Here is a 14,904-nt window from a genome sequence, read left to right as displayed (position 1 = left end):
TAGGGCTGTCAAAAGATTAATCGCGATTATTCGCATCCAAAATAAAAGTTTGTGTTTACATAATATACGTGTGTGTACTCTAATTATTATTTATATATAAATACACACACATTCATGTATATATTTAAGAAATATTTGCATGTATATACTGTACATACATTTATATAATCTATAATATATATATAAATATAAATGTTTTATATATAAAAATAATATTTTTTTCTTAAATATATACATGCTTGTGTGTGTATTTATATATAAATAATAATTAACAGAGTACACACACATATATTATGTAAACACAAACTTTTATTTTGGATGCGATTAATCGCGATTAATCTTTTGACAATATATAATATATAATCTATTTCAAATATATATAATAATCGGTATCGGCCCAAATGTTTATGTCGGTGCATCCCTAATAGATAGCCAAAATATGTAACAACTGAACACACAAAGGGCAGGAAATTAGAGCGATTGTACGAGTGATGTTCGAATTCTGCAACAATCTGCAGAGATCTCTGCACATCTAGCGATGTCTCTTTCATCACATCTATACATCATTACTGTGCACTTTCCCTGTGCTCTCACAGGTTTTCTACTGTGCTAATTGAAGTCATAAATAGCCCAGCCTGGCACATCCTTGGCTGAATGCTGGCCTCATAAACTGGCCCATGGGACATGAGAATGGGCTATCACTTTATCAAATTCTGGCTACTCTTACATGACAGGGATGGAGACAACCTGCTGTGGCCTGGCTGTGGCTATGTTCCAAGAATCCTGAATTTTGCCCAGTTAGGATGAGCCCTCCTGGACACAGAGTGCTGTCCACAACCATTCAAACTCACCTGGATCCGCTGGAGGGCGACGGAGGCGTCCTGGATGCTATGAGGCGAGTCAAAGCATTTTGCGGTGGAGATGTTGGCATTGACCATCCACTGCCTGAAGTCATGCAGAGAAGAACGGAAACGCTGTTCCAGTAGTTTCTCTTTATTCTGGCACTCCCGGGAGGCTCGCAGGCTCAGGCTGGAGAGAAAGATGCACATAGAGGAATTAGAAAAGGACAGGGTAAAAAAGGGGGGGATGGGGGTTAAAATGGGTGAGCGTAGGGGGGTTGATAGCGCAAGGTGAGCAGACATCTGTTTCAATGACAGGCTCTCTCAGAGGGAGAATTTGGGGATCAGAAAGTGAAAACGCAGCAGAACCAGCACATACAAGACTACACTGGCATTTCTGCAGACAGATACACACACACGAATGCGGACGAGGTTAAAGTGGAGAGTGGAGAGAAGATAAGCATGTTTTTTTGCTGCTATACCTGAAAAGCATGCTAACGAGGCAAAGCCTGCTGTCATGACAGGTGCTCTCAGCTGAAACGCTCACTTTAGATGCAGCGCTATGAGGTGTAATATATCACAGCCCTTCTTTCAGCTCAGTGCACTGAGAGAGTTTATATGTGTAAAAGTAGAACATCAATTAAATATACAACATGTGCGGCGGTACAAACCTACAAAAAAACTATTAAATATTTCTTTCTTTCTTATTTATTTATTTATAATTTATAAAGGCGATCGCCATCACATTTTCAAAAAAAACTTTTTATTAATTTATTATTTTATTTAGTAATTTCTTTATTTTATAACACTATTTGTAATATTTTTTATTTTTTATATTTGTATATTTGTAAAAAAAAATATTTAAAATATTGTAAGCAAAAAAACAGGTCTTTTAAGGTCAATAGAGTTTACATTTTCAAAACATTTTGAGCTGAATGGGTTTCTTTTTTATATTAATTTATTATATTTATTAATTGTTGTATTTATTAATTAAATAAATATAAACAAACAAATAAATGAATAGTTGAACGTTATTAATTTGTATAAATTATTATATTACGTATACATTATTCAAAATTATTTTATTTAGTGTTGTCAAATCGATTAATTGTGATTAATTGGATACAAAATAAAAGTTTGTGTTTACATAATATATATGTGTGTGTGTGTAATGAGCATAATTATTATGTATATATAAATACACACATGCATGTATACATTTAAGAAAAATGTGTTGCATTTATATATAAAACATTTATATTAGTGCTGTCAAATGATTAATCGTGATTAATCAAATCCAAAATAAAAGTTTGGTTTACTTAGTATATGTGTGTGTACTATTTATAACTATTATGTATATATAGAAATACACACACATGCATGTATATATTTAAGAACAATTTGTTACATTTATATATAAAATATTTATATTAGTGCAGTCAAACGATTAATCGTGATTAATCACATCCAAAATAAATGTTTGGTTAACATAATATACGTGTGTGTACTGTGTATAATTATTATGTACACACACACACACACACATACATATATATATATTTATATATTTAAGAAATATTTGTATGTGTATATTGTATATATATATATATGTATATAATTTCTATTATATATAAATATAAGAAATATATGCATGTGTGTATTTATACATAATACATTTGTATAATATATAATAAATACTTTTATTTTGAATGCGATTAATCGGTAGACAGCACTAATATAATATACATTGTATAAATATATAAATAAACATACATACATATATATATACATGCAAATATTTCTTAAATATATTCATGCATGTGTGTTTATTTATATATACACATTATAATTATACACAGTACACACACATATATGTGACTCTGGACCACAAAACCAGTCATTCGGGTCCAATTTTTGAAATTGAGATTTATACATCATCTGAAAGCTGAATAAATAATATTTTGTTAGGATATGGCAATATTAGGCAACTATTTGAAAATCTGGAATCTGAGGGTGCAAAAAAATCTAAATATTGAGAAAATCACCTTTAAAGTTGTCCATATGAAGTCCTTAGCAATGCATATTACTACTAATAATACATTTTTGATATATTTACAGTAGGACAAAATATCTTCACAGAACATGATCTTTATTATTTGTGCTATTGCCACAAATATACCCGTAAGACAACTATGAATTATGTTAACACAAACTTTTATTTTCGATGCGATTAATCGCGATTAATCGATTTGACAGCACTAATATTCTTATATATTTACGGGGAGCTCTGTAAGGAACATTCATCTTCTACTTGTCTACAACGGCTAAACAAACTTTCCGGGAACGGACTGCTAAACAAACCCAGGCGGTGCCGATTCAACCTCGTGCATATGTGCCCCAGCACTCACCTGTTGTGCAGCTTGATGAGCGCGCTGACTCTGTCCGTCTGCGGACCCAGATCGCTGGAGAACCCACACAGCTCATTGAGCTGCGCCTTCAGCTTCTCCTCCATGACTTCAGCTGTCTGAAGCCCCTCCAGAACACCCTGATGGACACACACACACACACACACAAGTGTCAATGCACAGGCCACCCTTGCACCTAAAATCTCATTTATCGGCTTGATGCTTCTTCGCGCACAGTTGCGCGCACACACATTTGAGCATTAACACAGCTCTATTCAAACTCCAAGACAAGGCTTCTTACAAAAGCATTTCTGTTCTCCGGCGAGTCCAGGAAGCCTTCCCACTTCTCCCAACATGCCTGAGATTACACAGAGGCAAAGTGGTGCCTCTCTCTCTGTGCCTCCACCCTCCCCCTGACCCTCTCTTCAAAAACAAGAGGGAAATGCTTCCCTGACTTCCCCCTATAGAACACTTCCTCCCGCAGTCGCTCTCCTCCTCTTCCTTCTCTCACTCCTCCCTGTCTTCCACTTCACAGACTGTGGTTCTCCCTCTCTTTCACACTCTTCTCGCGGCTCTCGTTCACTCCTCCCCGCCTTTTGACATGTTCTCTCGTCTTTCGCTTTCCCACTCTTTCTCTTTCCCTCCCTTTCACATTCTCCCCGCCTCCTCTCGCGCTCCCGGTGGGAGTCAGCTGTCAGATGTCGAGGAGCTTGAGCCGCGCGAACGAGCGTGTAACACAAACAAGTCCGGACACCGGAAAGACCAGATGAGAGAAAGTTAAAAAAAAAAGAGAAGGATATATTGAGGGACTTAAAGGAAGGAATAGAGGAGCAAAAAATCTGCAATCCTTTTTTAATTATCTGAGCAGCAAGCGGCAGATGGAAGTATAAACAACCTCAGCAGCAGGAAAACATATTAGGACTCACTGTAGTTTATGAGAAAGAGGCAGACAGAGAGAAAACAAGACAAACACGAAATGGAAGATGCTCTAGGGGGTCATGGAAAAGTTTAAAGGAAAATCAGCCACAGTTTTGGAGATGCTCTGACCCAGTCGTCTAGCCGTCACAATCTGGCCCTTGTCAAACTCGCTCAAATCCTCACGCTTGCCCATTTTTCCAGTTTCTAACACATCAACTTTGAGGACAACATGTTCACTTGCTGCCTAATATATCCCACCCACTAACAGGTGATGAAGAGATCATCAGTGTTATTCACTTCACCAGTCATAATGTTATGCCTGATCGGTGTATTTAAATATACATAATAATAACACAGTATTTGTATTTATTTTACACAATTATGTAAACAAATGTGTAATAAATGTGTAAATAAAATTAAAATACACATTGTAAGATATGGACAGTCATATTTGGGTCGTCCTAAAGATTGAAACCCCTGGATATTTCTGAATTTAACCTTGTAAACGAGTGTGTCAAAATTCCCCACCAAACTGTGGCTTAGTTACGCTGTTGACTTCCTGTGTGAGAGCTTACATGCACACTGTAATTAAACAGCATTTACCTTATACACTCCCCTCTTCCCTCTCCTCCACTCAATTACCTTGGCGACCGTCCATCCCTCCACCGCCGCGGCTCCGCTATTCCTCCGCTCGGCGCTGCTCAATCCCTCTCTCCACTCCTTCAGCTGGCCCTCCAGCTTCTCCATTTCTCCCTCCAACTGCGCGGTCAGCCGCGTGTGCTCCCGCTCGGCCCCTGTCGCCGCGGTTACGGCCGTCTCGAGCGCGTCGCGGGCTCGTAGAGAAGCTCCCTCCCACTGGTGCAGCGCTCGGGCCAGTGCCGCCACCTCTCCATCCATCAGCTCGCAGCCCGCCGCCGCCGTGTGCCTACCGGCTCTCTCCGCGCTCAGCCGCACGCGCCGCAGCCGCTCGCGCCCCTCGCACGCGCCGCGCTCCAGCAGCTCCTGAAGGAAGGGAGGGAGGGAGAGAGTGAGAAGGAGAGAGGGAGGGTAAAGTTGCTACGGAAACTGCGGCATCGGTGGCTGCGTGTTATCCAAGTACCGCCGCCGCTCGTGATTCTCACGGCGGTGAGACCGACTGACTGTTCAGCGCGGTACAAACTCTCACATCGGATCAGTTATTCGCGCTTCAGAGGATGAACACTCCCCTCTCTCCTCTCCACCTCCCTCCGTTTCCTAAATTACCATCATTTTCATACATATCTAATCGTTTATTTTCTATTTTGTTACACGCAATTAGAAATTAATTAATTCATTCATTCCACAATAACAATTATCCAATGTAAAATCAACTGAAATTGTGCAATTAAATGTTTTATTAAATACAATATTTTGCAGTAGCAGAAAATAAACATGTGAGTGAAAGTATATTATTAATTAAGCAAGTCGTTAAAAAAAGACAAAGAATACTTCACTCTAAAAAATGCTGGGTTAAAAATAACCCAAGTGGGGTTGAAAATGGACTAACCCTTGGGTTGTTTTAACCCAGTATTTGGGTTGTTTTAACCCAGCGGTTGGGTTAAATGTTTGCTTAAAACAACCCAATCGCTGGGTTAAAACAACCCAAGAGTGTTAAGTGTCAGATAATCATTTATTCATTCGTTAGAAAAGAAAAATAATAGCGCTGTCAAACAATGAATCGCATTCAAAAGAAAAGTTTGTTTAAAATAAATACAAATACTGTGTAATTATCATGTATATTTAAATACACCAATCAGGCATATGACCGGTGAAGTGAATAACACTGATTATCTCTTCATCATCTGTTAGTGGGTGGGATATATTAGGCAACAAGTGAACATGTTGTCCTCAGAGTTGATGTGTTAGAAAAATGGGCAAGCGTGAGGATTTGAGCGAGTTTGACAAGGGCCGGATTGTGACGGCTAGACGACTGGGTCAGAGCATCTCCAAAACTGCAGCTCTTGTGGGGTGTTCCCGGTCTGCAGTGGCCAGTCTCTATCAAAAGTGCTCAGAGGACCAGTGGAGAACCGGCGACAGGGTCATGAAGGACCAGTGGAGAACCGGCGACAGGGTCATGAAGGACCAGTGGAGAACCGGCCACAGGGTCATGAAGGACCAGTGGAGAACCGGCGACAGGGTCATGAAGGACCAGTGGAGAACCGGCCACAGGGTCATGAAGGACCAGTGGAGAACCGGCCACAGGGTCATGAAGGACCAGTGGAGAACCGGCCACAGGGTCATGGAGGACCAGTGGAGAACCGGCCACAGGGTCATGAAGGACCAGTGGAGAACCAGCCACAGGGTCATGAAGGACCAGTGGAGAACCGGCCACAGGGTCATGAAGGACCAGTGGAGAACCGGCCACAGGGTCATGAAGGACCAGTGGAGAACCGGCCACAGGGTCATGAAGGACCAGTGGAGAACCGGCCACAGGGTCATGAAGGACCAGTGGAGAACCGGCGACAGGGTCATGAAGGACCAGTGGAGAACCGGCCACAGGGTCATGAAGGACCAGTGGAGAACCGGCCACAGGGTCATGAAGGACCAGTGGAGAACCGGCCACAGGGTAATGGAGGACCAGTGGAGAACCGGCCACAGGGTCATGAAGGACCAGTGGAGAACCGGCGACAGGGTCATGAAGGACCAGTGGAGAACCGGCCACAGGGTCATGAAGGACCAGTGGAGAACCGGCCACAGGGTCATGGAGGACCAGTGGAGAACCGGCCACAGGGTCATGAAGGACCAGTGGAGAACCGGCCACAGGGTCATGAAGGACCAGTGGAGAACCGGCCACAGGGTCATGAAGGACCAGTGGAGAACCGGCCACAGGGTAATGGAGGACCAGTGGAGAACCGGCCACAGGGTCATGGAGGACCAGTGGAGAACCGGCCACAGGGTCATGAAGGACCAGTGGAGAACCGGCCACAGGGTCATGGAGGACCAGTGGAGAACCGGCCACAGGGTCATGAAGGACCAGTGGAGAACCGGCCACAGGGTCATGAAGGACCAGTGGAGAACCGGCCACAGGGTCATGAAGGACCAGTGGAGAACCGGCCACAGGGTCATGGAGGACCAGTGGAGAACCGGCCACAGGGTCATGAAGGACCAGTGGAGAACCGGCCACAGGGTCATGGAGGACCAGTGGAGAACCGGCCACAGGGTCATGAAGGACCAGTGGAGAACCGGCCACAGGGTCATGGAGGACCAGTGGAGAACCGGCCACAGGGTCATGAAGGACCAGTGGAGAACCGGCCACAGGGTCATGAAGGACCAGTGGAGAACCGGCCATAGGGTCATGGAGGACCAGTGGAGAACCGGCCACAGGGTCATGGGCGGCCGAGGCTCATTGATGCCCGTGTGGTCCGATCAAACAGACGAGCTACTGGAGCTCAAACTACTCAAGAAGTTAATGCTGGTTCTGATAGAAAGGTGTCAGAATACACAGAGGATCTCAGTTTGTTGTGTATGGGGCGGCACAGCCGCTGACCAGTGCCCATGCTGACCCCTGACCTCCGCCCAAAGCACCAACAGTGGCACGTGAGCATCAGAACTGGACCACGGAGCAATTGAAGAAGGTGGCCTGGTCTGATGAATCACGTTTTCTCTTTTACATCACGTGGATGGCCGGGTGTGTGTGTGTGGCTCACCTGGGGAACACATGGCACCAGGTGCACTATGGGAAGAAGGCGTGGCGGCGGAGGCAGTGATGCTTTGGGCAATGTTCTGCTGGGAAACCTTGGGTCCTCCATCCATGTGGATGTTACTCTGACACGTCCCACCGACCTAAGCATTGTTGAGACCATGTCCAGCCTCTCATGGAAACGGTATTCCCTGCTGGCTGTGGCTCTTTCAGCAGATAATGCGCCGCCACAAAGCACAAATGCTTCAGGAATGGTTTGAGGAGCACAACGAGTTTGAGGCGTTGACTCGGCCTCCAAATTCCCCAGATCTCAATCCAATCGAGCATCTGTGGGATGTGCTGAACAAACAAATCCGATCCATGGAGGCCCCACCTCACAGGACTTAAAGGATCTGCTGCTAAAATCTTGGTGCCAGATACCACAGCACACCTTCAGGGGTCTAGTGGAGTCCATGCCTCGACAGGTCAGGGCTGTTTTGGCAGCAACTCAATATTAGTTATGATGTTATGCCTGATCGCTGTATATATATATATATATACACACACATGCAAATATTGTTAAAATATATACATGTATGTGTGTGTATTTAAATATATATAATAATTATACACAGTATTTTTATTTATTTTAGTAATCAATCACACAAAACTCTTATAATAGATTAATAAAAGAAAAAAACTGGAAAGTGAAGAGGAATATAATTTATTTAAAGTGCTGCTGTGTAGTCTTGTTATCCTTTATCCCATCTACCACTCACTCATTCTCTCCGACTGGAATTGATTATCCAGGGAGGAATGTGCAAACAGCACGGATATTTCCCACCAATTTTCGCCTATTCTTAACGCCTCTCTTATTGCTCTCTCGGTGCCTCTGGTACTTTTCTCTCATTTTCTTTCTCATCAAACACACACCCGGTGTTATGGAGATTTTCTTTCTCATCAAACACACAGACAAAGTGCTATGGAGATAAGCAGACGGTATAATGAGCTAATCAGCACAGAAATATTGCAGATCCATAAAAATAATAAAATCTAAGCACCTGCATCCATTGATTTGTAGTCCTGTGAGAGCATGTGGTACAGAAACACGGACCTTGGATAAGAAATGCACGCGGTTTTCTTCCCGCGCTCGCATAAATGTTTCAACCACACACACATAGTTTGACAAACAAACATATTTGAACACACTCTTGTATTTTGTTTATTCTGCGCATTACTTTTATTTGTGTATTTTTAATATTCTGTGTTCCTTTGTACCATGCAAAGCAAGCCGAGTGCATTGTTTCTGTCAATACGCATCTCTTTTGAGACTTTTTAATGCACTTTTTGACTAATTTCTTTCTTTTGAGCCATTCTGTAACACTTTTTGTTGTTGTATTCCTCTTCATCTGAAAGTCATTTTAGATCAATGTTTCTGCTAACTGAACATTTTTAATTGGAAAAGAGGGACCAATGCAATATTAGGTCATAATGTTACGCCTGATGATACAATGCTGTGTTGATTGGCAGTTCAATTTCCCTCATGGGGTTAATAAAAAATACATACCTATCTATTTATACACTCATAATCATATGTGCAGACGAAATGCAATTATGCATTCATATCATCGGTGTCGCACATAATTTGACGTGCAGTCTCGCGCCATCATCTCATCTGCCTCAAAGAATGAATTTGTTCTTTTCATTTCACACCATTTACTATGAAAGATGATATTTGTAAATGAGAAGAAAAAAAACAACAATGCAGGTTCTCTCTATCATTTTCCACAGAGGCTGTCAAGAGAGAAAACAAGCTTGATTACAGGAAACGGTACATCTAATTAAAGTGTAAAGGCTTTAATGAATTATGAAACTGAATTAAATATGTTTAAATTGCATGCTTATTTTAGACAAATGTGGACTTTATTAAACATAATATATTGAAAATGAGCAATTGACGAAATGATATTAGAAAAAAATACATGTTCTTTAGTATGACGTGCTACATTACATTTTTCAGTTTTAAAGATAAAGGTAACAAAAGTCTCACCAATTCTTTAATATTTTCTAATAAGGCAATCATTTCATTTTCTTACCCGGACTTCAGTCAACTTCCGACTTAAGGTGTCAGAGTCACCGGATGGGTCAGAGCATTGCTGAAGTTCCTCCCCCACCACCATCAGCCAATCGGTGAGCTCCCTGATTGTTTCCATGTACTTCTTATGCTCGATTACAACGTCCTCTGACAGTCTGACTCTCTCCTAAATAAGATACAATATAAATAACATTTACATATCAATATGAACACTCTCGTTCACTATTACACTACAACTATCCACTAGACGATACTTGACCTCTGCTGCAGCTTTGACATCCTCAAAATGTGCCCTGAGGAGAAGCATTTGTTCCTCCCTGAAGACGGGGTCTCCGGTGCGCTTGTGAAGTTCGGCCGCGCTCTCCTCCAGATAGCACAGAGCTCCCTGGTGGTCCTCCACATCTGATGACAGCAAGCGCAGTCTCTCCAACTGCTTTCGTTTCTCCCGGAGTCCAAGCTGGGGCTCGAGCGGACCCTTGACCTCCAGCCCCACTCCCTCCAGCCACCTCTGCAGCTGCGCTCGAGACTCCACAAACAGATCCCACTGGTTAACCGTCCACTCTAACCGGCTACAACACACAGCACAGCCACAGCTTAGATTAGACCTACTTTCTATACAGTAGATGAGTATAGAGATAGGGGATGATAGATATAGGATGGATGGATGGATAGATAGAACAATAGATAAATGGATAAATGGAAAAAATGGAATAGATAGATAGATAGATAGATAGATAGATAGATAGATAGATAGATAGATAGATAGATAGATAGATAGATAGATAGATAGATAGATAGATAGATAGATAGATAGATAGATAGATAGATAGATAGATAGATAGATAGATAGATAGATAGATAGATAGATAGATAGATAAATGGATAAAACGATGGATGGATAGATAAAAACGATAGATAGAACGACAGACAGACAGACAGACAGACAGATAGACAGACAGACAGACAGACAGACAGACAGACAGACAGACAGACAGACAGACAGACAGACAGACAGACAGACAGACAGACAGACAGACAGACAGACAGACAGACAGACAGATAGACAGATAGATAGATAGATAGATAGATAGATAGATAGATAGATAGATAGATAGATAGATAGATAGATAGATAGATAGATAGATAGATAGATAGATAGATAGATAGATAGATAGATAGATAGATGGATAGATAGAACAATAGAGAAATAGATAGAACAATGGATGGATGGAGAGACAGATAGATAGATAGAAGGATGGAACAACGGAACGATCCAACGATGGCGCAATGGAACAATAGAAGGATAGATTGATAGAATGATAGGTGGATGGATGGATGGATGGATGGATAGAACGATAGATAAATGGATAGAATGATCGAATGATAGGACAATGGAACGATAGATAGAACGATAGATAGAACGATAGATAGATAGATAGATAGATAGATAGATTGATAGATAGATAGATAGATAGATAGATAGATAGATAGATAGATAGATAGATAGATAGATAGATAGATAGATAGATAGATAGATAGATAGATAGATAGATAGATAGATAGATAGATAGATAGATAGATAGATAGATAGATGGATGGATGGATGGATGGATGGATGGATGGATGGATGGAAGGATGGATGGATGGATGGATGGATGGATGGATGGATGGATGGATGGATGGATGGATGGATGGATGGATGGATGGATCCATTACACCATCATTCCACTGTTGGTTGTTAATTGAGAGGGATAGAGCAGGATAATCAGCTGGTTACTATAGTGATGATGAGAGTAATGTGGCTGGCTCCTGCAGTCAAGCACACTCGCCAATTTAAAAACAGACCACTCGCTCCCACTCCCATCTCTCTTGACCCAAAATACTTTAATGGTCCCGGTAATTATATCACTGCTGCGGTTTCCATTCTCATGGCTCATTTTCATTCAAAGCCAAATATCAATTGACCCAAACTTCTGCAATGATAGTCATTTATAAGTTAAGCTTTTGTAGGCAGATCCCTGAGATCATTGAAGAGAACAGGTCACCTGTGGCAGCTCATGGCTCTCAAGAGCAGTGCCGCCCATGCGTCCTCGGCTTCCTGAAGCTTAGAGCAAATCACTCCTCGTTCCTCTTCTCCACTGCTCTTGATGACCAGCTCTGCTTTCCCAGCCGCCATGTTGAGCTTTACCTCGCCCTCTCCCTTCATAAGCAGGATATCCTGGATAACAGGAAACAAACACAAGTTACAGCTTCTGCACAGATACAGAACAGCCATTCTAAAAATATGATTTCCCTGAATGGCATTACGGAAACGTCACATACTTCATGGATGAGAGGGTGAACATTTAATAGAGGATTAAGAGTAGCAGGAAATACAGTTTGCAATTTTACAATAAAATAACAATTAATAACAATAAAATACAAATTATATAAAATAATAAAATAATTAGATAATCAAATGGATGGATAGATAGATAGAATGGTAGATAGAATGATAAAACTATAAATAGAACGATAGATAGAACAATATAATGATATAATGATTGACAGAATGATCGATAGAACGAACAAATGAACGATGGATGGATGTATGGATGGATAGATATGTAGAACGGTAGATAGAACGGTGGATAGAATGATATAACGATAAAATTATAAATAGAACAATAGATAGAGTGATAAAACGATTGATAGATAGATGATAGATAGATAGATAGATAGATAGATAGATAGATAGATAGATAGATAGATAGATAGATAGATAAGATAGATAGATAGATAGATAGATAGATAGATAGATAGATAGATAGATAGATAGATAGATAGATAGATAGATAGATAGATAGATAGAACGGTAGATAAAATGATAGAACGATAGAACAATAGATAGATAGAATGATAGAATGATAAAACGATAAATAGAATGATAGAAGATAGGTAGAACGGTAGATAGAATGGTATATAGATAGAGCGATAAAACGATGGATGGATGGATAGATAGATAGAGAGATAAAATTAGAAATAGAACAATAGATAGATAGAGCGATAAAACAATGGATGGATGGATGGATAGATAGATAGATAGATAGATAGATAGATAGATAGATAGATAGATAGATAGATAGATAGATAGATAGATAGATAGATAGATAGATAGATAGATAGATAGATAGATAGATAGATAGATAGATAGATAGATAGATAGATAGATAGATAGATAGATAGATAGATAGATAGATAGATAGATAGATAGATAGATAGAGCGATAAAACAATGGATGGATGGATGGATGGATGGATGGATGGATAGATAGATAGACAGAGCGATAAAACAATGGATGGATGGATGGATGGATGGATGGATAGATAGAACGATATAACAATAGAACGATAGATAGAATGATAAAATGAAGAATAGAATGATAGAAGATAGATAGAATGGTAGATAGATTGACATAATAAATTATAAACAGAACGATAGATAGATAGAGCGATAAAACATGGATGGATGGATGGATAGATAGATAGAGCGATAGAGCGATAGATAGATAGATAGATAGATAGATAGAACGGTAGATAAAATGATAGAACGATAGAACAATAGATAGATAGAATGATAGAATGATAAAATGATAAATAGAATGATAGAAGATAGGTAGAACGGTAGATAGAATGGTAGATAGATAGAGCGATAAAACGATGGATGGATGGATAGATAGATAGAGAGATCAAATTAGAAATAGAACAATAGATAGAACAATAGATAGATAGATAGATAGATAGATAGATAGATAGATAGATAGATAGATAGATAGATAGATAGATAGATAGATAGATAGATAGATAGATAGATAGATAGATAGATAGAGCGATAAAACAATGAATGGATGGATGGATGGATGGATGGATGGATGGATGAATTGCAGATTTTCCCAGTTGTTGTTGTCTATGATTGCACCTGTGCTTGCTCAAGTTTCTCCTCCACCTCCCGTTTGCTCCCCTCCGTGTCCTCCAGTGGCTCTAAGCTTCCCTCCACATCCTGAAGCCAGAGCTCCACCGCCCTCAGCGCCTCCTCGAAGGCCTGGTGCTCCTGCAGCCTGCGCACTCGGCCTCTGGCCCGCTGCAGCAAAGCCTCGTGGGTGGAGAGCAACTCCACTGCCACACCATCCCCTGACCCGGCTCCTCGCTCGGCCACAGACAGAGAGCTCTGACACAGACGCTCCAGAGATGCCCTGTGACAGCAAACATACAGCCGGCTTACATTTAATCAGGACTTACACAGAGAACATTCCCACATGCTGTTCCACCGGCTAGCGCAGACGCATGGAGACAGACTGTCCATCTGTACCTCCTCATCAGCAGCTCTCTGTGGATTCCCTCCACTCTCCTCAGCTCTTCTGAGCAGTCGGGCGGACTCTCACCCCACAGAGGAGCATCTGTCTTCAGTCTCACTTCCAGCTGTTGCAGCCAGTCGCTCAGCTCCACCACACGCCTTTCATACCTTAATAAGATCAAATACACAGAATTTACCTTAATCTGACACACCGGATTTAATTTCCACTCACAGTGCATTACAGGGCTGGTTAAATACAGTCAACTCCACTAACACTGGCACCCTTGGTAAATCTGAGCAAAGGCAGCTGTGAAAATAAATCTGCATTGTTTATCCTTTTGATCTTTCATTCAGAAAATGAAAGAAAGCCAGACCAGAAAGTCTGAATAAGTTTGAAGGTTTTCAGGTTGATATAGTTTTAAGTTTAAAGTAGTTTTAAAGCTTAGAGTTTGACGGTTTTGAAGGCAATACAGTAAAGCAGATAGATAGATAGATAGATAGATAGATAGATAGATAGATAGATAGATAGATAGATAGATAGATAGATAGATAGATAGATAGATAGATAGATAGATAGATAGATAGATAGATAGATAGATAGATAGATAGATAGATAGATAGATAGATAGATAGATAGATAGATAGAACAATAAATAGAATGATAGAAGATAGAACGGT

General features: G+C 40.9%; 1 protein-coding gene across 1 annotated transcript in view; it reads right to left on the bottom strand.

Moving 5' to 3' along the window:
• Positions 1 to 14,904, bottom strand: part of syne1a (spectrin repeat containing, nuclear envelope 1a) — a 248,224-nt gene that overhangs the window by 142,526 nt on the left and 90,794 nt on the right. The window contains exons 50-57 of the mRNA XM_079830658.1: positions 14,242 to 14,394; positions 13,852 to 14,125; positions 11,940 to 12,112; positions 10,154 to 10,463; positions 9,896 to 10,060; positions 4,805 to 5,164; positions 3,248 to 3,384; positions 852 to 1,029 (exon numbers count right to left, since the gene is read on the bottom strand). Of these exons, the coding sequence (XP_079686784.1) occupies positions 852 to 1,029; positions 3,248 to 3,384; positions 4,805 to 5,164; positions 9,896 to 10,060; positions 10,154 to 10,463; positions 11,940 to 12,112; positions 13,852 to 14,125; positions 14,242 to 14,394 (1,750 nt within the window). The remainder of the gene's footprint in view (positions 1 to 851; positions 1,030 to 3,247; positions 3,385 to 4,804; positions 5,165 to 9,895; positions 10,061 to 10,153; positions 10,464 to 11,939; positions 12,113 to 13,851; positions 14,126 to 14,241; positions 14,395 to 14,904) is intronic.

Source organism: Gobio gobio, assembly GCF_949357685.1.
Source record: "Gobio gobio genome assembly, chromosome: 12".
In the NCBI taxonomy this organism is placed as follows: Eukaryota; Metazoa; Chordata; class Actinopteri; order Cypriniformes; family Gobionidae; genus Gobio; species Gobio gobio.
This window is presented reverse-complemented; position numbering and strand designations above follow the sequence as displayed.